The following is a 27718-nucleotide window of genomic DNA, read 5'->3' on the forward strand; positions in this document are numbered from 1 at the left end:
TGGCCTGTCTATCTGATCAATTACGTGACTAGACTCTTTTGGCATGTCTTCTGCACAGTGGAGCCTGTGTAGATGTCACCATCTATCAGGTGACCAAACCCTCCCTCTCCCTGTGTAATCCTACAGAAAGGTGCTGGATCTACACAATGCATGATATTTTTAAAGCAACAGCAACAACTGGAGCAGTTTTAGCAGGGCTAAGCTAGAAGCAGCTGCATTTCTTCTTCCCATCTGCTCCATTCTGGTCTAAATCAGAGGTGTGGGAATGAGGCCAAATTTTTACAGCAAAAGGAACATCCATTGGTGGAACTGTCCCTTTCACCATTTTACCTCAGAAAAGATGAAAAGATACAGCTGTGGGGATGGGCCTCAGCCTTTGATAGAATGAAGAACCATTCTCGCAGAAGCCATGGTCCGTTTTGGGGGGTTGTTCATCTCCCACATAACCTGTGCCCACCCTGTTTGTACACCCCACCAACCTGAGTGGGGGCTGCATATTCAAAATGACAGCCAGCCATACTATGGCCTTTAAGTGCAGTGGGTTGTTATTGTGTCTTGTGAACTGCCTCAGTCTGTAGCCATTTTCAAAGGGGAAACTTGCTGGGTGAAATTTAAAGCAGACTTGGAAATAAGGTGATGTTTGCTCTCGTTATCAGCATTGGTATGATCCATAGTTATGCCAGCAGAGATAACCACCCCCATGGATTGTACCCCACAGAGGGGAGTTAATGCCATGAGAACTGGCCCATTGGCAGTTTTCTCCAGCAGAATTCACTTCACCCATGACCTGAACAGGAACTTCCAACCTGTGAAATACACATCCCCTTGCTTAATTCTGCCATGCAAACATTTCTTTCTCAAGTTAATTGCCCTCTTCGGAATATACAGCAGAACTTTTGTTTTGTTTTTTGTGTTCTGGGTGCCTGTGAAAGAGAAAAAATGGATTTTAAGTTACCTGGTTGTCAATTTTGAGCTCTATCAGTGTTGTGTTGTACTGCAGTGCTTCTATCAAGGCCAGAATTCCTGATCCAGTAATGAAATTGGATTCCACATTTAAGCTCTTCAATACACCGTTGACTTTTAACATTTCTGCCAGTGCCTTCCAGGATCAAAAAGAGGGAGATGGAAAGAAAGTATTACCAAGCGTTATTATTACCATTTTCCTATTCATTTGTGCTCTCCTCTGAAGAACCTGGCTTGCCCCTGCTTGGAAATGGGAGACAAAGAAAGCTGGCCTGATCCACCACGGCACTTGTTGAATTCTGCCAGGCCACTTCTCACAACTCCATTCCTGACAGCTCCACTCTACCTCCTGGGCTTGGACTGGGCAAAACTGGAGATCCTGTGGGCTGCTAGAATTCAAGATGCAATTCAAATAATCTGTTTGTAAAGATGCACGCCAGTTTGGACATTACTTATGACCCAATTGTTCTGGAGTGCTTTTGTGATGTTCATTGTGGGTTGTAAGGGGAGAATTTGTAGATGGACACTTTATATACATATAATTTTATGTACATAAAATGGCATTTGCATTTTTGTGTTTATAATGGCTGAAAATGATTTGTTTTCCTCCCCACCCTCTCATCTCTTATATTGATCATAGGTTTCTATACTATTTGTAAGTCACTCTAAGATTGCTTTTTACAGTAGGAAGTGACTAATATTATAGTTGTTATTATAACTGTTGTTCCTATTATTCTTCCTTCCTTTTGTTCCTGTCTGGGAATGAAACAATTAAATGTACAAGATAAGCTGGGCACCCACCGCCCCAGTACACTCACAAACAGATCAGGCATATTATTTGCTAAACCCACCACCCATAAAACATCAAAGGCCCATGAAACACTCCAGTGTTTCATTTGATCCAAGATTATTTTGCCCACTCCATCCTTAGGATGTGCGAGACACCTGCTTTTGTCCTTACTGCATCCCCCTCCATTTCCTTTTTCTCCTTCAGCACAAATACGACAAGTTGCACTGATTTTTACGCAATTTACTCCAGAGGAACATGTGCTTAGGAGAGGCATAATATCTTCTTTCCAGACATGAAAGAGAGAACCTTTCACGTAAGACTTGCACTTTTGACATGCCTTCCTTCTAGTAGGGTCACCTGGAAAGGAGACAGTCCCATTAAAAGCTTCCCTGAGTGGATTAGCCAGTGTAAGCTGTCTGACACTTACATAAGCAACAGGGTCATTGCTTCTTGTTCCCACTATGCTGAACTTTTTCACGTAGGTGTTGCTCTTCAAAGCTTCAGCGTAGGCTTTTAAAGTTGGTATAGGAATGTCCTTCAAAAAGGAAACACACAGAAAATGGTTCTGCAGCCTGTCCTGTTTGGGCACCTCTATACCCTCCAAGCGAACCACAGACAGTTCCACTGTCCCCTTGAAAAGCTTCAGCCCTTTCCTCAATCACAAATTCTCCACTGCAAATGTAAATTTCCCCTCCAGTTCTCCCCACCGCACACAATGCTGCTTTGCGATCAGAAGTGGGTCTGGCTAAAAACATTTGGGCAAGGAACAGAAGGCGGGTAGCCTTGTCCCACCTGTTCATGTTATATCTCATGTCAGCATTTGCTGGAACCTGCCTTCTGAGAGCTGCGACTCCTTTTAATGGAGTCATTCCAGTCATTATCTGTAAGTCTTTATAGCCCCAGTGAAGATCCACCATTAACAAAGTTTCTAGACAAGAATCAGTTCACAGGATCCACAATAGTACTTCCCATTCTAAAGATATTTCCTCTGAAATATCTTTCAGAGAGTTAACTTTCATATAAACCTGTTGCACTGCTTCCTAATGTGGATTTTGCATTTATGATTAGATTATAATTTGTATATAAAAGTGCCTTTTCATCAAATAACTGCAGGGGCCCAACAATGGGTGTGCGGGAAAAGCTAGTGGTTTGGGGTGGCATGCCCCATGCTCTGGGGCTCTCCAGGCCGCTGGGAGTAATGATTTTAAAAAACAGCCTTCAGAAACTTTGGCGGCCAGAGGAAGGGTTCAGAATCTTCTCTCCCCCTCCTAAATTCAATCCTGCCAGTGCCTGTTAGTTTACCTGGAAACAGCCTAGAAAGTTCTAGTTATTGAGCAGCCTATAACTTTAATAAATAACTATATTAGGCGAGAGTTATTCTCTATGAACAATAATTATTTCGGCTAGGAAATGAGAAAGTAGGGAGTTAGCTGGCCTAGATACTTCTCCTCTGATCTGCTAGATTTTATCTGCTTGTACTTTATGTAGGCAAACATTATACAATGTGATTCCGACTCCATCAGTGAATGGAAGTAGAACAGTCTGTCCTACCATCTCATTGTCCTGCCTGCATAGACTAGGCCTAAACTCAAGCTAGAACACACAGGACTTTCTCTGCAGTCAAGTTCTTGCACAGTTAAATTCTTTTTGCTATCCAATGCATAGTCAGCTGGGCAGGAATCCAGACCTTAATATTATTGAGATTGACTTCTTCAAGTTCTGGATCATTGTTTTTCACCCGTTCCAAGGTTTCTTCTACATTGGTTGAATTGGGTTCATCAGGAATTGGCTTATATTGTGTGGGCTTAATTATACCTGCAAGAGAAGACATGGGGATGTGGTGATCCAAGAGGCAAAGGCCCACAGCTTCCCTCTCACTGACCTATTGCCCTGGTGGTACAATGGCTAATGCAAAGTGTAGTGGTGACAATCTCCACCACTCCCTGCCTAGATGTAATCTAGGTGACCATTGTCAGGAGGCTTCCATGAGGAGCTGGTACCCAGTGCTCAGGCCCTGGCTTGGGCCCTGCAGCTCCTGACCCCTGGCAATAGCATCTCCTCTAGCAGATACCATTTTGGGGATTAACAGGAAAAATTTAGGGTTACTGGAGTTGCATGGATATCATACAGGACAGATTCAAGGCAACCAAATGATGCAAGATTGTGTTTGCCCTCAAAACAAGTCTCTCTCATCCTCACCAAATTATGACAAAGACATCATACACAATCATTTCTGAAAAGATGGGGACTGTCCAAGGATGTAAGTGTTTTGCATAAATTTCTGTCTGTGTGTCACACATTGTCAGGTGCCTTTCATTCCATCACCAGTTACAGACAGAATCCTTTTTCCTTTGGGGGAAAAACATGAAAAAGTCTGCCAAATTTCCACATTATTTTTTAAAGCTCAACAATCAGTGAGTAGAATGGTATGCAACAAAGGCTGAAGAGAAATCCAACATGCCTAAAATACGTTTTGGTAACAAAATAACATCTATATTAGTCTATATTCCAGTAACATACATTTTTGTATGATTAAATTAGCAAACAATTTCAGAAAGGGGAAATAAAGTCCATGGAATCCCTGCGAGGGAATCTACAGAACAAATTCATACAAATCCAAAATCACGCAACTATGCTTTTGATTTCTCCAACATCCTTATGGCGTGCTCTTCAATGCTACAGGAGCATTCATCATGCAGCCACCTTTGGTGGCTTGAAGACTGAGCATGTTTACCCTAATTTCTAACTGTAGTTGCTTCTCCATGATCCATACAGGGATACACATTGATGGTTCTTCATATTCTGAAATGTGAAGTTATTTTTCTGAACACTGAATAAACTTCATATGGATGCATTTGATATAAACAGCCTTTTTGGTGGTGGCTCCACGCCTCTGGGAAAAGCTTTCAGCTGGTTTTTGTCAGGCCCCTTCTTTGCAGTGCCTGACTAGCCACTGAAGCCCCACTTGTTTCACTGGTCTTTTTATAGTTTGGGGGCTCCAGGTTTTATTCGTTGTACCTGTTTTTATCATGTTTTCTCATATTTTATTTCACTTGTATTGCCTTTCTGTATACGCTTGTGCTGTTTTTTATTTTGTATTCCAGCTTGAGAGGCATCTATATTTAAAGAATTCCTAAAACTATCTATCTATCAAGCCAGTGCAGTATGGTTTTTAAGAATGTGGGACAAAAGGCGCCAGAATCAGAGATGAAAGCTATATACTTCAGGCATTCGCAGACGACTTAGTCTTTATCTTAGAAGATCCTTTGGTGATGATGCCCAAACTCTTAAAAAAAAAATTAAAGAAGAAGAAGATTATGGTGAAGTTACCGGGATGAAAATAAATAGAGAAAAGACTAAATTGTTAGTTTAAAATCTTTCATTGGAGCAAAAAACCAACTTTGATACAGCAAGTAGATCTTCAAATAGTTAAAAAGGTTAAATACTTGGGAATTTTTCTCACAGCCAGATGTGCTACATTGAAAGAAGACAACTATGTTAAATTATTTAAGGAGATTAAGAGCAATCTAGAAAAATGGGCTAATTTGCAATTATCACTGTTGGGAAGAATAGCTATAGTTAAAATGAATATATTACCTAAGCTTTTGTTCTTATTCCAAACAAGTCCTATAAAAATTGATAAAAAGTTTTTTGATGATTTAAATACATAAGTTTTGAGATTTATATGGCAAAAGAAGAAATCAAGGATTAAGTTAAAAATGCTCCAGGAGGACAAAGGGAATGGGGGCTTTGGCCTTCCTGATTGGTTGTTGTATTATCAAGCCTGTGTTTTAATGTGGTTAAAAGAATGGATAACTTTAAGAAACAAAATAATTTTATATCTTGAAGGACATGATTTACAAATGGGATGGCATGCTTTTATGTGGTATGAGAAATTTAAGACACATGGTTACTTCCTAAACCATTATATTAGGAATTAATTGATGTTGGTCTGGGAAAAATTAAAGACAAAACTCTATACTAAGTTGCTGAGATGGCTTTCTCCTATGGAAGCTCTTGTATATCCAAACACATTGAACTTTAACATGATTGTGAGATACGATATTTTAGATAATGATGGAAAATTGAAATTAAGAATTACAGGAAGAGGGTATTGATCTTTCTTGGTGGCACAAGGTACAAATACAATCGAGACATACTAAAGATGATAGAATGTATGGTTTCCATAAGGAACAAACAATGTATGATGAAATAATTTTAAAATCAGATGAAAAAATGATCAAAAGATTGTATAATTTTCTTTTGGACATGAAAATGGAAGATGAACAAGTTAAGGAAACTATGATAACATGGGAACAAAATTTTGGATATAATATCGAGTTACAAAAATGGCAAAAGCTGTGGGAAAGAAATATTAAGATAACTTTAGCAACCTCATATAAAGAAAACTTTTATAAAATGTTTTATAGATGATATTTATTGCCACCCTTGGCTCGTGAACTTAATCCATTCCAGGACTCTGGTTGTGACCCAAATTGGTCGTAAGCCAAGTTAAATTTCCCCATAAGGCTCAATGTAAATCAGGTTAATCTGTTCTGTAACTATTTTTTTTTAATCAGAAAAATGTGGAGCAAAGTGACAAAGAAGAACAAAGATTGCAGCTATCTCCCCACTCCCCCCAGCACAACCATGATTGCGCCCATCATCCCTGCACGTGCCTGTCATCAGGGTGCGCTGGGGGGTGGGAGAGACAGCTGTGAATGGGGCACGCTGGGGGAGGGAGAGACGGGCGCAAATATGGGCACACTGGGTGGGAGGATGGGCGCGAACGCGGGTGCACTGGGGGGGAGATGACCAAGATCGCGGTTACACTCCTGCAGGAAAGATGGGCGCAATCACAGGTGTGCTCCTGCAGGAAAGACGAGCGCGATCTTGGCCATCTCCCCCCCATGCCCCCAGCATGATCGCGGCCATCTCCCCACTTGCGGGGAGGTGGAGAGATGGCCGCGGTCGCCACCCAATGCAGAGTTCGCGACCTGAGAAAAAAATTTTATGAAATTTTTGTTCACGACCTGAATTGGTTGTGAACTGAGGTGTTTGTGAGCCAAGGTACCACTGTATGTCAAATAGATGTTGGAAACGTAAACAAAAACCTGGTACTTTTTATCATATGTGGTGGACTTGTGTTAAGGCAAAAAAAGACTGGGTTAAAATACATAAATGGCTTGAGGAAATACTCCAAAAACCTTTAATATCCAAACCTGAAGTATTTCTATTAGGCATCATTCCTGATGATTTTGATAAACAATGTATATATTTGATCTTACATGTAATTACTGCGGCGAGGATTGTATTTGCTCAACATTGGAGGAATGAAGAGCTACCTACTGAAGAACTGATCTTAAAAAAGATTCTGGATTGCGCGGAAATGGATAGATTGACTCTGTCTTTGAAGGAGAAGGAAGATACATACTTCTATCAAACTTGGAATTCCTTTTATCATTGGTTAGAGAAATGGGACTATATGTAGAACTGAATATGGTTATTAACTGTAATAAGAGTAAGATGTTAACCCAGTATGTCCAATGTCTCGGGAATAATCGCTGTTTTAGTTTTAGTATAGAGAAAATAATTAAAAAATTGAAAAAAAAAAAGAGTGTGGGGCAGAGACTCAGGTGATCTGGGTTCTAGTCCCTGCTTGGTCATGGAGCCAACTGGGTGATTTTGGGCCAGTCACAGACTCTCAGCCCAACCTACCTCACAGGGCTGCTGTTGTGGGGATAAGGCTGAAAGCAGGAGGAAGAGAATGTGGTAAGCTGCTTTGAGTTCTTTAAAAGAGGAAAGAATCTAATAATTTTTTTTTAAAAATAGATCTGTTGATCTATTCTTTTTGAAGTGGGTCATGTGGTCCATTCTATTCCTACAAGGGACTTAACAAGCAAACAGAATTAAGTGCTTGTTAACAACAACTAAAAGTTTCTTGAAAAATGGGACATCGCTCAATGGGAGAGGAGGTTTACCCAACCTCATGATAAGGAGTCCAGCCCAGTCAGCAGATCTGAAGTTCCTTGGGCCACCTATTCTTTTCAGATAAATCTGCTGTTGTATAATCAGAGGAGCATCGGCTAGTGAATCCTCCTGAAATGTGGTGCAAAATATTTCACAGGAAATATCCCAGAAAAGATCCTGGTGCAACTCTGCCTTAAGATTTTGCATTCATACGAAAAGGAAGAACAACTGCCTCTAGCAGACATGCTTCTCCTGAAAGTTGTATGGCTGCAAATCTTACTTACTGTCTAAACCTTCTTTGTTGACTATAGTTGTGCTTCCAAGCGCTCCGTAATATTGCTGGTTACTCATCAGGGTATGCATGCCGAGAATAGCTACATGAGAAGAGGAGAAAACAAAACAAGTTAAGCAAAGTTATGGAGTCTCCTTGCTTGGGAAAACAAGAGTCTGGCTAAGACATACCACTGCCTGGACAGAAAGCTTTTAATAGCGGTGATAAAATAATGCATTCTGTTTGCAGTGAGCAATGGGGACGGATGACGCAAGAAGGCCCAGTGTGCCAGAGAAGGCTCAGCACAGCTCACACAACAAGGAAGGACACAATTCCCTGTTTCTTCATAATCAATACCAAGCAACAACTTAATGCTACTTAGTAAGCCAATTTTCTGTGTATCTTGCTAAGACTAAATGAGAATTTTACTGCACTTGATCAGAAATTTGGCAGAAGCAACAGTGGAAATAGTAAAATTCCTCTCACCATTTGACAAGTGATTGCAGATTATTGGCTTCCCAAGTGGATTTCATGCAAACTATGAAAAATCCTATAGTCCAAATGGACAATTAATCCTGTTACATCAGAGAGTGAGCCAGCCATAAACATTTGTAGGGCCTGACAGAACTGTTTTAAGATGCTCTTTTACTCTCATCTCACAATAAAGAAGAACTGGTATTTTTGATTGATTCCAGAATCAGTTCACACAGTAGCACAATCGTTCTATGAAATGCAGTTAGCAGCATGGAGAAACAGCCATAGTGAATAGAGCTGCATATATCCTCAGAGGTAAACAAAGGTAACATACAACTTCCTGTGTAGCTGTACATCTGCAAGCCGCTTAGAAATTATCTTTGCCAGAGCCATAATCTGCTCTGAACTGAGACAATAGATCAATTCTGTGCCATTCCTGCAGAGCCAACATAGCTGAGGCATTCTATCCTGTCCAGAAGGGGGGAATGCCTCTTTTCCAAGATGCTGGTAGAAACCCACAATTTTTGTAAGTATTTTTAAAGCATTTCTATGACAATTAGAATGAGAATTGTTGTCTAAGTCATTAGGGAAAGCTTTTTTAATGAATGATTTTAGTAGACTGATTTAGATTAAATATGTTTATTTCAGAATAAACCTATTAGGACTTCTGAATAAACATGCAAGATCAAGCTCAAAACGTTGGTTAAAATCCAAAATAAGCCTTACTTAGAATAAACACATTGAAATAAATGGTATTTAGATAAGGCAAGGCCATCTTATCTTTTACTATTCAATGGGTCTACTCTACATAGGACTTGGATTTTACCTACTTTAGCTCTGAGGCAGTTCTGCACATATGAATGTCATCATGTGAAAGGGTCATATATAAGCCATACAGTTGAGGCTGAAGCCAAGTAGCTTCCCTAATAATAACCATCCTTATCCATAATCATCTTGCTAGCATGCAATAATTAAAGACAGGCAATTACCCACAACTGTACAATCAACACCATGACACATGCTGTTCAAAGGCAGCCGCCAATATGGGTCATGTCACATTTGCAAGCCAGTTGGCTACTTTAGAAGATTATGATTGTGCAAGGCGTTTGAACCCCTTGCGCCTGCTCACAGCACAACAGACACTGTGGGGTGATTCACATTGTGCTGGGCTCCCAGGGCGCCATTTCTGCATGACACCTCCAAGGCTGCCAGTTTGTAAAGCTTGTCCTGCCATCTGAACCCAGGCAGTACAGTTGATTTGAAGGTCAGACAACCCTCAAATAACCCTACAGCAAATCATGCATAAATAGAGCCACAGTAGGTTTAGTATGCAGATAATTGTTTCTCATGCCTCATACAAGCTTGTTTGAGAGTTAGTCACAGGTCAAGGTGAGAATTTCAATTTTCAGGAGCCCAGATATCTTGGGAAAGCAGAACTGCACTTCACAGGCTGGAACCGCTGTGCCTGAGGGATGCCACATTTGGGATGAGCCACTCACCCAACACACAGACACAGACACCAACCCCAGCTCCAGATGCGGTACTGTCAGCAAAAGTTACGACAAGCCTTTGATGAAGCCCTGCATAAAGGCCCAGTGTCTCTTGGGTAGCCTAGCGCTTCCCTTGTGTACAAGGAGGAGAATGACAACTCTTATTCCAGAGCTGGGCTTTGCTGAGGCTTCAGAAGGTAATGAGGCAGAAGGACTCACACAGTGACTGGGTTCAAACAAGACGGCAACCCATTGTGATTAAGCAGCTCCAGCGGGTTGCCATATCAACTGAAGCCACACCCCTTCCTGCAGGGTGGCTTGTTTTGCGGCATCAAGCCACCCTGACAACCCATGGCTTTTCTAGGGGTTATCAAACCCAGGATATGTTTTCATGGTGTTCAAGCCTTGGAAACTAATCCCAGGAATGAGCCACTCACCCAGAGCATCAAAAGCCTCCTGGCTATCTCACTTATGGCCCCAAGCAGAATTTTGGGGTGACTGTCACTGGCTCATCACCCATTATTTGGGGAGGCACAGAAATGCACGCAACTGAAATCACAATTTTTGGGCACAGAGAGATATACCAAGGTTCCAAGCTATTTCCTTGACTAAAATAAATACTCAAATTCGCTAGATAGGCCTTTTTTGTTTTTTTAAAGATCACTTTCTTTTGACTGCAAATTATTGTGAGTCTTTATTGTGATTCTGGTTTCTAGTCCAGCTGCTCTCAAATGCATCTACCTTCAGGAATGTTCCTAGCTGCATTTGTCTACTGAGATACCACAGTGTGTTCTCTGGGAACCTGGATTACTCTAGAGTGTTCCAGGTCTTGTTTCTGCTCTGGTTGGTGTGCCTGCCAGGTTAGTCAAACCTTGCACTGGCTTTCCCAAACTACCCTAGAATGCACCCGGCGGTTCTATGCATTGCAAAGGACGCTCCCTAGCAGTGAACAATTGTATCTCCCAGGGACTCCCCTCTTATTGATCTTTTCAGTGAGAAAACCCCAGTAGGGTCCAAGGGTCCTGAAGAATATATTTTGAAAGCTACTGATCTATATCGAGACAAAAAAGAAAAAAAAGGTGGGGGGATACATCAAACCGAACTGGGTTCAAATGCCAAAGAAGAGTCGCCTCTTCCACACAGTAGTCAAACTCTTCTCTGATCAGCATTTCCCATATTGCAGTACGACTTCAGGACAAGAATGTGATTATTTCAGAAAAGTCTACTTATCTATATGTGATTCTGTAGTCTCCTCTAAACATCTAGTAGCTACAATACACCCTCTACTGAATTAAATTGGAGCTCTGCTCATGCTTATATTCCATAAGATTTATTGACAGAATGTATTAAATGTCAGAAATACATGGTGGAGGTGTGGGGGGGCATGAAGAGGGGGAACAATGAGAACATATGTCTGCAGAAGCCACGGTTCCCAGCATTCATTTTACTGCAAGGAGGGATGCTCAGAGCAGGGACGCATGCAGAGACACGGTTTCTTCTTAGGGCAGATGATTCTGCTGTCCCTGCTTCAGGAATGACTGCAAGATCTCAGCACATCCTATTTGAGGACATGGCAGAATTACCCACTCCAAGCAGAGGATGCCTGGAAGGAGGTAAGCCCAGGGCAATGAATTATGCATATATGCAGCAGGTTGCCTCCGGTATGGGCGGGTCTATGGGCCTTTGAATTGGTTTACTTCTCGCTGCAGTTTGGGATTACTGGTGGAATGTCCTTTCTTTTGCCAGAATGGCCTGTGACTGCTTTTTGCAGTTGTGCAAAATTACTGGTCAAGAAGCACCCCAGCTGGCTTGTGGCACATGAGCAGGGTAGATGGCTGGAGCAGCGGCAGGGTGGTTACTCGTGAGTAGGATGGGCAGAGAGGATTTGCCAGTTGGCATCTGGTGAAGGAGCTGCATGAATGAATGAGCAGACAGCCCCCTGGCCAGCCGGGGAAGCTCCAGGCAGCCTTTGCAAGCAGGACATGCTGAAGTGGCGACACGGTTCGGCCAGGCAGCCGGAGCAGCAGGCCGGATGCAGCACTGCACCCCACAGGACCGTGAGGTCACCAGCACGGCTCTCTTACAGCCCCTCTGCGACTTCTAATGACTTGGATGATGTCATGGGAGGATAGGAGGAACAGGCGGCAGGCTGGAAAAAACAGACATAGATTAAGCCGGAGGGGTGAGTTCCGTGAATAGGATGCGAAGAGAGACAAGAGGATTTTAGTAGTCAGATCAATGAAATGGGAGGGAAACGTGCACTCATGGAAAATAAGCCAGGATTATTTGCATCGGGCTCTCCTGACCACAGACACAACCACAGAAATGGCAGCCACACCTCCCGTCCTCCCTCTCCAACGCTCACTGGCATTGCAATCCCACAGTGCTCTGCATCCGCCTGCCCCACATCGCTAACAAGGGCTAGGAGAACACAGAATGTGGTGAGGTCACAATGGGGCAGACCTGGATCTATGTGGGGGGGGGGGACGGCAAGAGGGTGAAGCTGCCCCCTCCCCGGCTGGTAAAATACGCAGACAGCAACTGTCAAAAATTAAACAAAAGAATACTTCTAGGCTTTGTAGAAAGAAAGGAGGCATAAAAGGCCTGGCTGTCGTGCAGTTAACATCATAGTTTGGGCTGACATGCGCAGTCATGTCATAGTTTGGGTTTCATACAATGAGTTATGATGCAGTTGCATGGTCAACTCAGTACCCAGGGATGGCTCCGCTTTGGTGGGGTTCTTGGGTAAGGCTCCAGCCAGTGGCCTCCCTCCCTCCCTCCCTCCCTCCCTGAGTCAACCGTGCCACTGCCACGGGCACCAGCTGCACCTCACCCTCTTCCTCACCACTGCTATCACCTCCTCGTTTGTTTAACAGGCCGAGAACCAGTGGCGAAGCAGCCACGGGGGGCCGCTGCTCCTCCTCCTCCTCACTGCCACTGCCATCCAAACCAGCATGTGAGGCAGGGGAACAAGCGGTTTAGAGCAGTGAACTGGAGGAGCAGGTCCAGGAGAGCCCTTGTCAGTGGGCTCTTGCTGGGGACTGGACCCTTGGCAAGGGCCCAGTGGTGCCTCTTCTTGGCAGCAGTCCTATAAAGCCATCAGAGAAAAGCGTGACAGTCCAGATTATGAGTGAGAACATATTCTGCCTCCATTCAGTGAAAGGTCTGCTTTGGGGGGCCAGCATCCTTACCATCAGCTACCCCGTGCCTGTCTACAGTCCCATCCTTTCCTTTTGGAAAGAAGAGCCTGGGACCCCAACCATGACATCAGTGAACAGGGGCCGACAGTCCAGATATCTCTCCAGTTTCTTTGACTTTTAAATAGCAAGCTGCTTCGGGAGAGAATCCCGGCTGAACAGCGGGATATAAAGATAAGCAAATCATGAGTGATGCCCACCTCTCAGTCTGCCTTTTCATATTTGGAATCCTGACAAAGGGAGCAAACTCTTTCCCACACGTGTCCCTGTGAGCAGCAAGGGGCAACGCTCCACTGCCTCCCCACGGTTGCCTTCATGCGCACCTCCGAGTAGGCTTTTTCCTTCCTTGCACTCTGCAATGCAGCTAATCGTATGCACTCTTCCTCCAAAACTGGCAGTGGGAGAAGATAATTTGCAACAGAGAACTGGCCGGTAGCCAGAGGGGAGTTTTCCCTTCACTGCCCATTTCTGTTCTTCACTTCTGTCCTACTAGCGTTTTCCCCCAGTCGTGGCTTCGGGTGCCAGGAATGAGCTCAAGAGTACAGTGAGCAGGCCCGATGTTGAGTGCAGGGGGGATGGTGGCCTTGGGCAAGCATTTCCGCGTGACACTAGCTTTGCCACTTTTGCTGATTCAGATTCCGAAGATGAATATTTTGATGGGATTGCAGGGCAGGACTTTGCTCAAGGACTTAGCACAGAAGTGGGGTGAGATGCAGTAGATTAGCTCAAGGGCAGAAGCAGAGGTAAGCCAGGCAGCCCCTGGGAACAGCCTGGAAATACAGCTGGCGAAAGGAGCTACTGAGGCCAGGGAATCCTCAGGCAGAGATCAGCCCCTCCCTTCACAGTTGGCTCCTATGGCCAAGCAGCAACAAAGGTGAGAGAATCAATTGGATAAAAGATGCGTGGAAAAGAGGTATGCTTGCTTCCACAGCGCCCCTCCCAGAGGGTTAGGACACCAACAAGATCATAAGGAGAGTTTTGGGAAGTAATTGTTAGACTGGGTTCAACAAACGGCTTTGTGTATGCTCAGAGACTCATCTGAACGGTTTACAATTGGAAATGATAAAGAAAGGTTTGCAAGAGAAATGGCCTGAGGCTGGTAATTGTCAGAGGGAGAAAACACAGCTTGTGACACCTTGATTCTGGGACACATGAGGAAAATCAGAGGCAGATAAAGGCGGTTTCCAGATGGCCTGGCTCCAGTGCTACCCAGTCATTGCTCTTCCGTTGTAAACTACAACTGAGTTGCAAATTGATTTTCTTCCATTTTTGTGTTACTGGGGTGGCTGGCAGGAAGACAAAGCCTGTCTTAGAGTTGTGAGTGGCTTCTCCACCACCCCAACAACCTATCTTCATGGGGTTCGCACATAATGAGAAGCTACAGTGCAGCCCAGCTGCCTCTTGAATACTCCAAAGGGAGGCAGCCATCATAACAGAGGGCACCAAGGGGAAATGCATCCATGGTGATTTCTCTCTGCAATGCGAACCAGGCCATTATAACCCCTGATGTGTGCACAGATGGTAGAAGAGACATCTGCAGCTGTGGAAACTACCATTCTTCAGCTTTGATACAAAAAAAATCCAGGCTTTCTGCAGTCCCTTCCCTCTCACATGCAAATTCCTTTAAAAATATTATCGGAGAACACTGAACCATGGGGAGTAATGAAAATCATAAACACAAGTCTCAAAAGAATACAGTCTCATAAATTACCAGCAATGTCACACAGTTCAGCATCTGAGGCATTTGCCAGCGCTTCCTCCAGTTCTGGTTCGAGGGTTACACTTTCCAAAACAGGATCAATAGCCTTCTGTTTCGGGACCCAGATCTTTCCTATAAGAGCAGAAAGTTGTGTTAGCTGTGTGGCACCGTTTTGAATAATGAGATTTAAAGATCCTTGTTGTTGGTGGCTTTATCTGACAAATAAGTAACCGAAATTAGTAGAATCAAGAACAAAACAAGTGCATTCTATTACAAAAAGTAAAACTTTGTACAGCGTATGCACTTTGGTTCTGCACAAGTTCAAAAAAACATTGTGGATTGCACAGTTAGCAAACATGGTGAATTAAATATTGTTATGATTCTTATGATGACTATTATTCGGAATGTTCATAAGGCCCACAGAGTACATCTCTCATTTTAAGTGCAACATTGAGAAGAAGCTAGGCTCACCCCACAGAGGAGAGACATGGTGCAAGATCTTGTTTCCTACCATGCCTGGTCCTCACCCCAAGTTTAGAATCCTGGCTTTGTATCACTCTAGTCTTGCTTTTGTTAACAGTCAGTGGGTTTTAGTACTCGCCATTTTTTTAGGAAAGCAAAAATAAGGTGGGGGTCACTCCCTATTGTAGCAGCAAGGCCTGGAGGTGGAATGCATCTATAGGGTCATGTCTCTTTACGGAGGTTCTACTCTCTTTCCCCTGCAAAACAGGACTTGGACTAGATGATCATGAAGGTCCGTTCCAATTCTAAATTTCCAGCCAGTTGGGGAATGAGACTGAGGGATGCTGGTCTTTTCAACAATGTTTAAGGCTTCTTCCTTAAACATGTCCTTATCAGTTTAAGTTTTAGGTTTTTATTCTTTTAAAAGTAGCTCCCTAGCCCTGCCTTCCCCAGCTCCTAACCTCCATGCTGGCTGGAAATTATAGGAGTTGTAATCCAACATATCTGGAAGGCACCAGGTTGGGGAAAGCTGGAGAATCCCATTTATTTTCAGAGAAAAAATAAAATATGCAAGCAGTAAGTATTATTACTACCTCAGTAACAAGCAAACTAATTTGCTGCACCCAGTATTCTGGTCAATGAATGCAAAAGCACTAAAAATGCCTGATTAAAGGAAAAAACTTCTCTTTTATTTATATGTGTTAAATTCCAATGCTATTAAAATTATTTAATAAATTGATACCTTTAAAACCCCATAAAAGGCACTTTAGCTGAAACTGGAGACAACTGGATCCCAACTGGATCATATGTTATTTAAAATGAGGCATATTTGACAATAATGTTCAAAAACCCCAACATGGATTAACTATTATTGCTCACAGCATAGGGCTAGAACTATGCATGGATATCAGCAACCTGTAATGATACTTAGTGTTAATTCCTATGGGGTTTCACAGACACCTGATACTTACTCACGCCCTTTTAATTTCAAACCAAAACTTCCCGGTGGTATGTAGGGTGCTTCCAGATGGAGGGCTCCTAGAGCTACCCATTAGAAGGCACTGTGCAGCTATTCCGTCTTTTTCTCCTTAATGGATTTTCTGCAGTAAGAGAAAAGACGGAAGCAATAGTGGGAAACATAGGAGGGTTGTGGGTAGAAGACAACATTGTCCAGACCCTCTGTAAAATGCTGTGAATGAGGCTGGACAATGTTCAAGAAAAGCCTCGTCTGGAAGCACCCAAAGGATAAAAGCTTAAGTCCACCTCTTTAATGGCTGCATCCACGTAAAATGGTGACTGTGCCATATGGTGCTTGTCACAGTGGGGCAATTAGAGAGAAGGAGAAGTATACTTTTTTTAGCGAAAGCTTCAAGTTAAATACACACAATGTGATACAGTAAGCTTTGAAGTGTGGCTGCCATAGCGGCACACACACACCCCAAAAAAGAGAGGCTAAAAGTTCAGGCAGCTGTGTTGATGCATATAAAAAACCCCCCACCCTGATTCCAGAAGTTTTCCTCTCCCACAAGAACAAATATTTTGCATGGTTCTTCACTGCCCATTCAAGCCCAACTCCTTGCATTACAACAGGGAAGCACTGCTGTTGTTAGAGAAATTTATTTCCCTACAGCCAGCTGCACTGAGGGCTTTAGCCAAGGTGAGCCAGAACAGGTAAGGGGCTGTCAGATGAGGTCATCCTGTCTGCAAATAAAAAGTGGGTAGGCCAGTCCCCTGGTTCCGTTACACCAAGAAACAGACACAGTGGAGGGGCTCGTGGGTTGAGGAACTGCAGAATGCTCCATTGTAAAGAGAATATACAGATTCTGACAGGGCCCTGGGGAAAGTGAAAGTTTGCATATTTTTAATACTCTGGTTGGATATTTAGCCCTCTATACAAGCTGAAAACACTTTAAAGTTTCAGGAACATTTGGTTTGCAATGGCCCAGACCAGAATGGAAAGAGAACTCCAAGTAGTGCTATACTCCCTAAAAAAGAGGAACCTCTTTAGAAAGACATCCAAGAGATGGCTTCAAAAGCGATAGCACACTCATTGCTCTGGGCCTGGAATGTGACACTGGGGCTATTTTGGGCTTTGCTGCCCATGCAATGCAGAATGAAAAGAAGGACAAAGCCCATGCTGTCCCAAACGTGGCTTGAAGGTTCAGCAGGTCTAAATTTAGACCTCACAAAGAAGCAGCTGCTCTCTGAGTTGTCTCTTGAGATGAAACAGAAAACTAAAAACAGTCCTTTACGGAACAGTCTTCTCTTTTGCCATGATAATTTTAAAAACACATGTTATACCAACAGCTTGGTGTTAGAAACACCAAAGATCAGTAGTATAATCTCTCTTAATTTTATTTTAAAGAGAAAGGCTGACAAAAATACTTAATGAAAATCATACTAATTTGCCACAGTTTATTGCATGTTTAGGTGAAAGTACTCGTAAGCCTAATTGGACTCAGTGGGACTTACTTCTGAGTCAACATGCATAGGACAGAGCTGATGACATTTATAAGATTAATTACTTTGGTTTCTGTGTGCCCACACTTTTAGTTTTGCTCTGCTGGTTTGATTCTGGAGATCAAAGGGTGGACCCAAGGATTGATGGACTTGGCTCAAAAAGAAAGAGTGAAATTGGCTGGAAAAAAAGTCAGAATATATGGCAAGGGTTCCTTGAGCTATTTGGAAATTAATAACCGAATCTGCTAAGAAGATTTCCAATGACAGATTTTATGTTTGTACAGTTTAGAAGTCTGTTTAGTCCTACTTGGACATGCACATGGTAGGCATGTCATGAACAGAGCCGGCTGGAGCCAGGGGTCAGACTAGATGGCCTGGGAGACCCCTTCAGACTTGCTCTGTTTCTATGTTTCTACTTAAAACAGACCCACTGAAATGACTGGCATCCAAGCAGGCTTGGATGTATTGGATAAAACATGGTGTGTTGGATTTTCCTTTACTTTTAGATATGTTGCTTTGTTGAGTCTTTGTTATCCAATGTTTTCCTAAATGTTACACTCCCCTTAGCAGGGAATATTATGAGTGAGCGCATGGGGTGGGAAGGGGTGAATGAAGTGGTATGGGGGTGTTGGGAGGCCAGAGGCAAGAGGCAAGAGACAGCAGGGCGTTTTTCAGTATTGCACAAGATGGAATTTGAACTCGTGTCCCTGTACAACAAGTGACAAGCCCAGCTATTAAAGGTGCACAAGTCCCCTGTCCTGGCCTCTTTTGCATCAGACTCCCTCTGCCACCATTTCAAGATGGGGGAAATTTCAAGGTGGGAGGAAATTATGCCTCGGTTTTACACGTGTTTAAAATAAACAATTGTTTATTGTAATTGATATGTAAACAACAACAACAACAATATAATTGTCTTGCTGGATCAAACTAAAGATGCTCATCTGGTGCACCGTTCAACAAAGCATAACACACGGTCCTAATTTCACTACCACATGTGATTGTTGTTTCTAGGACTTGGGAGAGTTCTTTGTTTCCTGCATTCCTAAACCAAATGTGAATGCTGACCATTCCTACACAAACAATCCAATGGGAATTCCTTCTCAGCAGCAATGTCTGAAATAAACAGTCATCTGAGAGGGATGGTTTAACTTGGAATCTTACACGGAGCAAAAGGTTGGACGATGCGGCCTTCTTGGCGCCTTCCAGCTCTATGATTCTATGAATGGGGCTCCATTCATTTCAGTGGGACTTCCTTTGGAAAACTCCTTTGCAGCACACCCAATCTGTATTTACAATCCCATCTTCGATTCTGGAACAATGTTCCCAGCCTGATGATTGCCGAGATTTTTCTTTTTTTCTTTTTTCAATGCCAGGATAAAATTTTCCAAATGATCAGAAATAGGCAGAGTGAAGGAAAAGGTTTCATAGGCCAGCTTGGTGACAAGAGGGACTGTACAGTACACAAAATTCTCTGTATGTGTGTGTCTGCCAGTGTGTGTGACAACATGCTGCACCCCTCTTTGAGATTCTTTTGGTTCTGGCCAGACCATTCAGGACAAGGTGAAAAAGAGACCATTTACCCTCCCCACAGCTGTATTTCCACCCAAAAGAATGAATGGTAACCATCCACCTATAAGGGATGCAGCTGAGAGGGTATGGGGTGGAAACCACCAGAATGGGCTGGAGGGGGCTAAACCCCAATTTCCTGCAGTGAGAGACTCAGTTAGTTAATCAAACATCGTCAATTGCCAGGAAACCTCCTACCTCTTTTCTCCCCTGTGAAAGGAACCAGATCTTCTCTGTCTTTAAGATCATTCGCCTGCTTCTCCAAGTGCGCCAAAAGGTCATCCCTTTTAAAGGGGCCTGTGGGTGTCTTTTTCGTCTGATCTTTCTGTCTCATTCCTGCTGGCAACAGCGCATTCTAGATTTCAAAGGAGCAAGAAAAGTATGTTGGAGCAGCACAATGACCATCGTTGTCCACTGTCAACTTACAAATGCTGATTGCACCCAGTTTGTTTTTGACCTGGCATAGTCCCTAGGAATGAATCCACGGTGTCCATATGGACTTTCCATGAGGCAGATTCTTCCTAAGGATGCATGGGAGCTGCAACAAAATGCAGATATTCAGAGTACTCACTGGACTGACTGAGGGTTTTTGTCTGCATTTCAAGTTTTTTCCCCGAAGGTTTTTATTTTTTAATGTTTTAATTATTTTTTTGCAGTTAAGAAAGCCTTGGGGTTTCCTAATCATGGTGCAACTCTGGGCTGAAGGGCAGAGGGTCAGTTTGCCCCTTGTAGATGCTACTGTTGTCCTGGCTGAAATGCCAGCCACCTGTGCCATTCCTCTCTCTGCCTCTGCTGCTCTGTTCACCCTCAACTGTTGCTGCAGGTGTTCAGACTGCTGTCTAGGGTCCATTGCCCTGGGGCCCATCTGGCCCAGCATGTAAACACTCTGATGGGCAACTCAGGCCAGGAAGTGATGCAAGGGACCACTGCAGTGTGCCTCTCAACATGAAATATTTACATTCAAACAATACAGGATACAACATTTCTATTTAACAGCCCTATCAGCCTTCCCTAACCTGGATGCAGGGGCTGAAGCCTAAGACATCCAGCAGACACCAGGGTGAGGAAGGCTCATATAGCCAGTGCTGTGACTGTCATTTTTCACATGCCCATGCTAGTATTGTAATGTAATCCAACATTCTGGGGATCCAATGTGGAAAAGATGCAGACAATTGGGGATCCTTTCTCCAAGATGCCACAGCTGTGTTTTAAAGGTTCTTAGAAAGTCTGTGAGGAATGATAACAAGGGCTTGGCAAGTAACATACTGGCAGACACACAAATGCTAATGGATAAATGCTGGAAAATTCAAAGCTTGCCAACCTTCATTGATTTGTGCCAAAAAAATAGGCTGACAGACTCCTGAGAAAGCATGTTGTCACTACCATGAATACTGCTAGTATCATTTAGGCAGCCATTGATCAGGAAAGATCAGACAATCACATCTCCACTTAAGAAGCAGAAATATAAATGAGACTCTTGTCATCAAACAACACTCCTTCCTTTTATGTGAGCCAGGAAACAACCCAGGATGCCTTTAATAAACCACAGTTTCCCAATTTGTTCAAATTGAGAAACCATGGTTGACAGCAACAGAACTAACCAGAATAGTTAGCCAATTTCAAAGCATGGCTTAATATCCTGGCTCATTCCAAAGTGTGAACCATAGGTTCCTGGTATGAGCAAAACCTTAAATTATAACTAATAGAAGATCTCCTGGTTTGTTTGCCAGCTTATACAAAAAGGAGAGTCATGGAATTCTGGGGGCAGACAAAAAGCTCATGCACGCTTCTGCTCAGCTATGGAAAGGAGCCTGGGGACTCACAAGCTCCCCACTTCTCCTCTTTCTGAAAGAAGGAGGTAAGAAACAGGTACTTCCTAGATTAAACTGACCAGCGTTTTCATCACATTCACACTGGGAGATCTGTTGATCTCCAGCTGAAAGAAACCAGAATCATAAAGCACAATTTGATCTTTTTTTAAAAAATAAACTGTACTTTAAACTAACCAGAGGCTTGTCCTTTTGGATGCAAAGATAAACCAAAAGTGAGTTAAAAACAGGTAGTGGATGCTTTCACTCTCTTCCTCATGGCTGCACTGGGGAAGAGGGATGGGGGAGCACATGAGCCATGGCCGTTTCACAGGGAGGTGAATTATGATTTAGCATTAGATCCAAACAGGAAACTGTTTACTCTCTGAGACCTATCCCAATAAGCACCCACTAAGGCTGCCTCTAGATGTCACCCAAAGCAATGCAGCATCCTTGAGAACTACAGATCTCACAGCAGCTTGATCATCTATATACTGACCTCTGCTTGTCCAAAATGGTAGACTGAGGGCACTTGCAACATACCAGTTTTCTCTTTCTTAAGAAATTAGGGCAGGCTGAGGGAAGGGGCAGTTCAGTGCCTGAATATAAGGGACAAAAACAGGGAGGCTGGTTGTTACTTTTGGCCCTGCTTGTCCAGAGACACCTATTTGGCCACTGCTGGACTTGGGATATGGGATTACGGCAAACATGATTTGATCCAAAAACTGGGCAATCTTTATATTCTTAAGATCACCCTACAAAGTGCTGCATGTACTTCTCTGCAGTGGCCCCATGCCTCTGGAATAAGCAATGCTTTCATCACTCCAGTCTTTTAAGAGGACCCTGAAACTATATTCTTTTATTCTGGATTTCTCCTGAGGTGCTTTCTGTTGCGGCTGTTTTTATTTTTAATTTTTATGTATATTATATTCTTGCTGTTTTTTACTGTGTTTTTATTGCTCAAAGTATGGCATTGAATTGTCATGTTCTTTGCCACCTAGGGAAGGAGGCCAATAAATGTAGGCAAAACTTAAGTAGATGCATTAAGTAAACAGTGAATGTAGAGGAATCCTCTTGGACTCAAACTCAGCTCACGTTCAATGGAGCAGGAGGGAAAGGATCACAGTTGCCCAATCTTGACATTGTTAAGCCTTTCAAAAAGTACCACATGACCTGGCCTACTGCTCTTAAGGCGCTTCCTTGCTGAGCCAGTTGACTGGCTTTGGCTGGAGAAGGTGGTGATGCAAAGCTGAATCCTTGCAGGGGGCAGGTTCAGAGCTTGCAATGGTCTTGAATCCTGACTGCGACCCCACATCATCAACCATATAATTTTAGAAAAGCCTTCCTCACTCTGGTGCCCTCCAGATGTTTTGGATGTCAACTCCAGTCAGATCCAGCCAGCACGGCCAACAATGGTCAGGAATGCTGGGAGTTTTAGTACAAAACACCTGAGATGGAGAAGGCTGCTTAAGAAGGTCACAGGAGAAAGGATGATGGTTCTCTCATGTTCTTTCCTCCCAGCATCTGGTACTCAAAAGGCACACTGTCCCTGAGCATAGAGCAGCCTCCCCCAACTTTGTGCCTTCCAGACATGTTTGGACTGTAACACCCAGAATTCCCAATCTATGGCCCTGTGGGATGGGAATTCTGGGAGTTGTGGTCCAAATGTCTCTGAAGGCCACCAGGTTGGGGAAGGCTGGCATAGAGGAACAATTTATCTAAGAGCCACTGAAAAGATCCACCCCACCTTTTACAAGCAGCCCTTTAAAACTACTTACATCTGGATCTAATTCTACCAGTTCATCTTCTAGCATCTTGATTTCTTCTTCTGTAAGTGCTCCAAGGATCTGATCTTCATCTAGATCACGGTACTTCTCTAGTCCTTGTCTGTATGACATCTTGGATAACTCTTGTTTTAAAAATCTGTCTCACTGAAATATATGACCTGCACATTTAAATAAAAGAAAAATGAAAACATTGGAGCATCCTTTATAGACAGAACTCAACTCTGCTGGAAAAATAAGAAGCAAATGCATAAATGTGATTTATTGCAGTACTGCATGTTTAAGTCTCTTCTGACTTAACTGTCACTTGCCACAGACAGTTTCTCCATGAAAAAATGGGGGAAGAACTGTGTGAATTAACACTTTGTAACATAAAAATATTGTCTTTTTCTTCCAGGCAGTAAGACATTCTGTTTGAGGAGAAACATGCCACAGTTCCATCGCCCTTGAATAAAAGATTATTTGGCCAGGGTGACTTATTTTATATTGTTATTTTTGCATTTTAACTTAATGTTTGTATTTTTTAATTTAATGTTATAATCATTTTTTAACTTAACGTTGTAAGCCGCCCCGAGGCTTCGGCGAATGGGGCGGCATAAAAATGTTTTAATAAATAAATAAATAAATAAATAAATAAATAAATAAATAAATAAAAATAAGATTACCAGAGAAGTGCGTTCCCTTTGTGATATCCTGTTTTATTTACAAATCTTCACAGAGAGCAAAGTTGAAGCAAACAGGCATTCCTAGAGCAGATTCCCAGGTACCCACTTACTCAGGCCCTACAAGACAACACCCCTAATTCTGGCTGACTCCAACTAAATTACCTTCTCCCCCATCATCAATTCAAATTGTGAAGTGCTTCGGGTTGTCTCTCTGCCTCCCTCCCCTCACTTGGAGAGATATCACCTGCTCCAAGCTCTAATGCATCTTTCACTCAGCCACTTGAGCTCTCAGGAGACGATTACATGTCATCCATTCCCATTAATAAAGCACCAGGCTGGACTAAGAAGCTTGCTAAATGGTGGCCTGTCTGCAACCTTAAAAGAAAGAAATGTTAATTCTGTGATTTGTAGCACAGCTGTCCCCTCCTAGCTCCACTGAAGTGTATAATTCTTTCCTGGTTTTTAGCATCCTCTCTCTTTCCTTTTTTTCCTTTTGGGGTGGGCAGGGCAGGGGAGGGAAGAGCAACAGCAACATGGGTAACTCTGTATGGCCCTGATGTTCAAGGGTCACAGATGCAGAGTGCTAACTGATCTATGCATACTCATCTATCCAAGATGCCTGCAAGATCCATTGCTGACTTACATGTGTGGATGAGTCACTGTGGATTAACACCTCAAATAGAAATGAGTCTGGGTGGGGTGGGGGGACAGAAAGATAAGTGGCAGGGCAACAGCCGTTCACCTCCCCAGGTGACATTAAGGCTAGGGCTGGCCCTGCTACCCTGTTAAACGACTTTTAAACTTTTTCCCTAGCTTAGGGGAAAAGTTCAAGCCACAATGGCATTTTAAGCAATGGGATAAAGCTGACTTGCACAGCTGAGAAATCTTCTGCCACACTGACTTTTCAAAATCAGGGATGCTTCTGGTGTAGAATATCCTGTCTTGGGGTGAGTGGGTGGATTTGGTCTGACCCAATGCCTATAACTGGAATCCTGAAATCTTCAGATGCCAGAAACATTTAACGACGTTCCCACACAGGAAGCATCCTCTCTGCCCCCTCTGCCAGTTTCCGTGGGGCTCAATTCAGGGAGTCACTTGACCAGCCAATGAGCCTTCTTGGCTGACCCTTCCTCTACATGCACTAGGCCCCTCTGGGCAAGCAGGTTTGCAGAGTTCTACCACAGCCTGTGACATCAGTCATGTAGAGAAATCCCCTCTGTGTAAAAATTATAAATTCCATCATCTCCTAGCTTGTATTCTGCAAAGCCGTAACAGCAGAATTACGCAAAAATCACTGTATCAATTTTCCTTTCTTTGATGCACAAAAACACCATGGTAGGTACAGTGATGCTTCCTGAATGGAAACCAACACTTACAAACGGACTCCTTTGGATCCAACCGAAAGTTCATCTAGGCTAGCATTCTGAATCCAAGAGCAGTCAGCCAAGATGGAAAACTTACAAGGAGGGCATTGAAAGCAATATCCCTCCCCCATAATCTGTCTACAACATCTGATAAGAGTTGACATGTGGAGGTTTCTTTCATTCAGCTGCTATGGTTAACAGCTGATGACCAGTGTATCTTCCTTATATTTCCTGCTCCTTTCTAATCCCATGGCTATGACTACTGTGAAACTCCAGCACCAGTGAATGCCCCTCCCACAGAAGGGATGCAAGAGACATTTTATTTTTTGAAAACTTTTATAACCTTGTTCTGAACTATGAGGGAATCAGTTTTGGTAGCTTCGGTGGATAAAATCTCCATATTTTTTTAAATTGAAATTTAGGTCTGCGATCTGAAGCTGAATGTTCCTATGGGAACCTGCCAGAATAGGCTGGAAGCAGCTGGGCTCTGTGAGGTCATAATCCCATTGCCCCTTACATTTCTTTCTTTGCAGGACATGTGTCAGGTGCCTGGCACTCAATCCACAGAGGAAACAGCCAACCATTGAGGGGGGTTGCAGGCAGACAACACTTCAGAGTTCTGTTGGTACAGAACTAGAGAGTAGCAGAAAGTTTTCTGAGTCCCTTGGCAGCCTCTTCTCTGTTGATATAGGATCCAAGGCAAGTCCAAGACCATGAGGAGGAGCGGGCGCGGGGGGGGGGGGGGGGGGAGAAGGGGAAGGGGAAACATTTGAGTCCATTCAATTGGCCTCACTGATGTACTCAACTCTTCAAGGTGCAAGGAGCCTGGGCTAGCCTCACACTATGGTTCCTTCAGAGTTTCTACCAGCCTGGGTCCATGCTGTCTCCCCCAGGAGCTGCTATGCTCACTGAGACATCTGCTCCTGCTCTGGCAACCTAGTGGCTGCTTTGGGTGGCTACACTGCCGCGCTTTGAAGCCTGCCATCTCCTCTTTGCCAGCCTGCTGGAAGAGTGAAAGGGCAGGAGCATGTATGCCAAGCCCCTTCTGGCTTGCTGCTCTAACCGCCTCCACCTCTTTGGCCTCCATAGCCAGCTATGCACCCAAATCCATAGTACACCTAAACTGGCTAATGATGCTGGTACACTACTGAAAGATTTCTGGAGTTTCAGCAAGGGTCCACTGGCCTTCAAATGAGCAACTAAGGTGGCAAAACACATCGGAGCCTTGGCTGTATGGTGTGATCCACAATGCAACACCTTCCATTAAAAGAGAAGGTATGTGCGAAATCATGGCTCTTCGGTTTGAAATGGCAACAGACCCCTGGCTGAAGTGCTGTGTTGTAACTGAGCTGGTGTGTCAACAAGAGACTGAAGGAACCACTGTCTTCTACTACGATGTGCAACTTTGTTCAACAGTGCTGTAATATGTGCTTCAAGATTTTAAACAATTCAACTCAAGGTAACACAAAGATAAGGGCAGTCCAACTTTTCGTATCTTGAGGGTCACATGAGGACTTCAACACAAAACCTAGAGGCCACACACCGACTTGCATTTCCATATCGCAAATTAAAATGTTTGCAATATATTTATTTAATTTAATATACACAATTAATACATTGCATTAACCATTACACAAAGGGGGATTACTTTTAAGATGATTTTAAGACTAACTGAATGAAAAAGGACACTTTGTGAGCCTTCTCCAGCCACAGGCCAAGCACAGTGACCGCTCCTCTGGGGTGGCCCATCCCTTCCTTCTGTTTCTTCTGCCCAGAAACCTTCCCATGTGACCCCCCCCGCCCCCTTCCTTCTTGGAATTGGCAAGCTGAGCCTCCTGCGCTTGAGCCAATTAACTCTCCGCAGCATGCCCTGCCCACTCTTGCTGACGAGCACAAAGGCCTGTGCCCCCCACAAACACATCTGTGCTGTTGCTGAGATTCGGACTGCAGGGGAATGGGTGGCCTCTGAGCACCAAGAGGGCCAGAGGACAAGGCCGTGGGAGCTGCTGTGGCCCATGAGCTGCATGTTGGACCACCCTGACACAGAAAGTGAGTGAATCTCATTCATTTTCCACAGGCGTGCTTCTTTCCCTGCTCCCCAGTAAAGAGCTTTTCATAACATACAGTGGAACCTCGGCTCACGAATGCCTCCGTCCACAACCAAACTGGGTCGCAAACAGAAATTTCAGGAAAATTTTGCCTCTGTTTGTGAACTCCGCACTGGGCGACGACAACAATCGCGCCCATGTTGCCACACGAACACGATCACAACTGCGGCCATCTTCCCTGCACAAGCACGATCGCAATTGCGCCCGTCTTCCCTGCACAAGCACGATCGTGATTGCACCTGTCTTTCCCCCCTCAGCACGATCATGCTCATCTTCCCTGCACAAGCACAATCACGATTGCGATCACGGCCATCTCCCCACCCCTGAGCACAATCGCTATCACACGATTATTATCGTTTGGACTCTCCCTCCAAACAATAACCTCCCCCCACCTAGGTTAGTGTTTTCTACTGTACTTTGTTACTTTGTTGTTCTTTATTACTTTCTTTCACATTTTTGTGATTAAAAAATATTTATAGAACAGATTAACCTTATTTACATTGAACCTTATGGGGAAATTTGACTTGACTCGTGACCAATTCGGGTCGCAACCAGAGTCGTGGAACGGATTAAGTTCATGAGCTGAGGTACCACTGTACTTCTGGTTTTGCCTGCATACTCAGGGGGCTTGGCCCTGTCTAGGGGAG

The 27718-nt window shown here is 43.7% G+C and overlaps 1 protein-coding gene across 6 annotated transcripts in view; it reads right to left on the reverse strand.

Moving 5' to 3' along the window:
* Positions 1-27718, reverse strand: part of TMOD1 (tropomodulin 1) — a 41512-nt gene that overhangs the window by 6497 nt on the left and 7297 nt on the right. For all 6 annotated transcript variants that reach the window (XM_044439523.1, XM_044439520.1, XM_044439518.1 and 3 more), the window contains 7 exons: positions 22929-23095; positions 19541-19697; positions 14867-14986; positions 8008-8097; positions 3441-3568; positions 2181-2288; positions 956-1099 (listed from right to left, as the gene is read on the reverse strand). In XM_044439523.1, the coding sequence (XP_044295458.1) occupies positions 956-1099; positions 2181-2288; positions 3441-3568; positions 8008-8097; positions 14867-14986; positions 19541-19697; positions 22929-23048 (867 nt within the window). In that variant the 5' untranslated portion in view covers positions 23049-23095. The remainder of the gene's footprint in view (positions 1-955; positions 1100-2180; positions 2289-3440; positions 3569-8007; positions 8098-14866; positions 14987-19540; positions 19698-22928; positions 23096-27718) is intronic.

This window comes from Varanus komodoensis, unplaced genomic scaffold, assembly GCF_004798865.1.
Source record: "Varanus komodoensis strain SLA01 unplaced genomic scaffold, ASM479886v1 scaffold35, whole genome shotgun sequence".
Taxonomy (NCBI): domain Eukaryota; kingdom Metazoa; phylum Chordata; class Lepidosauria; order Squamata; family Varanidae; genus Varanus; species Varanus komodoensis.